Below are 1,289 nucleotides of genomic sequence, written 5' to 3'. Positions count from 1 at the left end.
CAGCAGGGTTCAGGGCTGCCCCAGCAGCAGGAAGCTGGGCCCAGGGGGGAAACTGAAAGCAACAGAGCCGCCTCCTGCCCGCGCCTTGGTGCTGCCGCCACGATGGAGGTGTTGCAGCTGTGGAGAGCTCCAGGCTTCTGCAGAGTTCCCCAACCACCTCGGGCACCGTGGGGGTTTTGGGTGAAGACTGAGAGCTCAGCTCCTCCTGCCCTGGCCTCTGCCGAGTGAAGCAGGGCAGGTGCCAAAACACTGATGGGGTTTTCCCGGTTCACTCCTGGCACCCATGGGGGAGGGGAGCAAGGTGGGTTTTCCCTCTCAGTGCCATCTCCTCAGGTTCCCCTCTCCTTTCCCTCGCAGGCTGACAAACGGGCTCATCACAACGCGCTGGAGCGCAAACGCAGGGACCACATCAAGGACAGCTTCCACAGCCTGCGGGACTCCGTCCCCTCCCTCCAAGGAGAGAAGGTGAGTTTATAGAGCGCAGCGGCAGCCCGGCTACGAGCCCACCCGGGGTCCCAGCTCACAGCTGGATGGGGATGTCCATGGTTCCTCACCCGCAGGTCTTGCTGACTGGTGTTCCTGGGGTCAGCCTGCTCACTGCCAGACCCTTGGCTGGTTTTTTGGGAAGGCAGAGGGGACAAATCCACCTTGTGCAGCTGGATGTTGCCGGCTCATTTTGGGATGCTGCCGTGGGGGATGTTTTGGCTGGGGCTGGTGCTCTCAACCCAAGCCAAGCACCATCAGCAGGGTCCAGAAATGTCCCTTCCCAATGGGGGACAAGAGCCTGGCTTTGGTTTGGCTGGTGACATCGGCAAAATCCTTTGTGCTGCGCCACGGGTGGGCTGGGGCGGACAAAACCCCATCGGTTCCACCCCAGGGCTAGGTCTTTATCTTGCCTCTGTCTTTTCACACTATTGCAACAGGCATCCCGGGCCCAAATCCTGGACAAAGCCACAGAGTACATCCAGTACATGCGCCGGAAAAACCACACGCACCAGCAAGACATTGACGACCTCAAACGGCAGAACGCCCTCCTGGAGCAGCAAGGTGAGCAAGAGCGGGCGTCCCACAGGACCTGGGGCTGGGGGTGATGCGTGTCAGAGCCCCAGGGAGTGACACGGTGGCCCTGCTTTGCAGTGCGTGCATTGGAGAAGGCTCGGTCAAGCGCCCAGCTTCAGGCCAACTACCCCTCGACGGACAACAGCCTCTATACCAACCCCAAGGGCAGCACCATCTCCGCTTTCGACGGCGGCTCCAACTCCAGCTCTGCTTCCGAGCCTGACGAGCCG

General features: G+C 61.3%; 1 protein-coding gene across 1 annotated transcript; it reads left to right on the top strand.

Annotated features, from left to right (window-relative positions):
• Positions 1-357: 357 nt before the first annotated feature.
• On the top strand, positions 358-1,285 carry MAX (MYC associated factor X; the record flags this gene model as incomplete). Its single annotated transcript, XM_010187961.1, has 3 exons — positions 358-465; positions 924-1,047; positions 1,138-1,285. Coding segments are annotated over 3 exons (380 nt in total), but the record flags the coding sequence as incomplete, so codon positions are not given.
• Between the last annotated feature and the right edge of the window lie 4 nt (positions 1,286-1,289).

Source organism: Mesitornis unicolor, unplaced genomic scaffold, assembly GCF_000695765.1.
Source record: "Mesitornis unicolor isolate BGI_N332 unplaced genomic scaffold, ASM69576v1 scaffold49310, whole genome shotgun sequence".
NCBI classification, from domain to species: domain Eukaryota; kingdom Metazoa; phylum Chordata; class Aves; order Mesitornithiformes; family Mesitornithidae; genus Mesitornis; species Mesitornis unicolor.
Note: the sequence above shows the minus strand (reverse complement) of the source record. Positions and strands in the feature narration are given on the sequence as shown.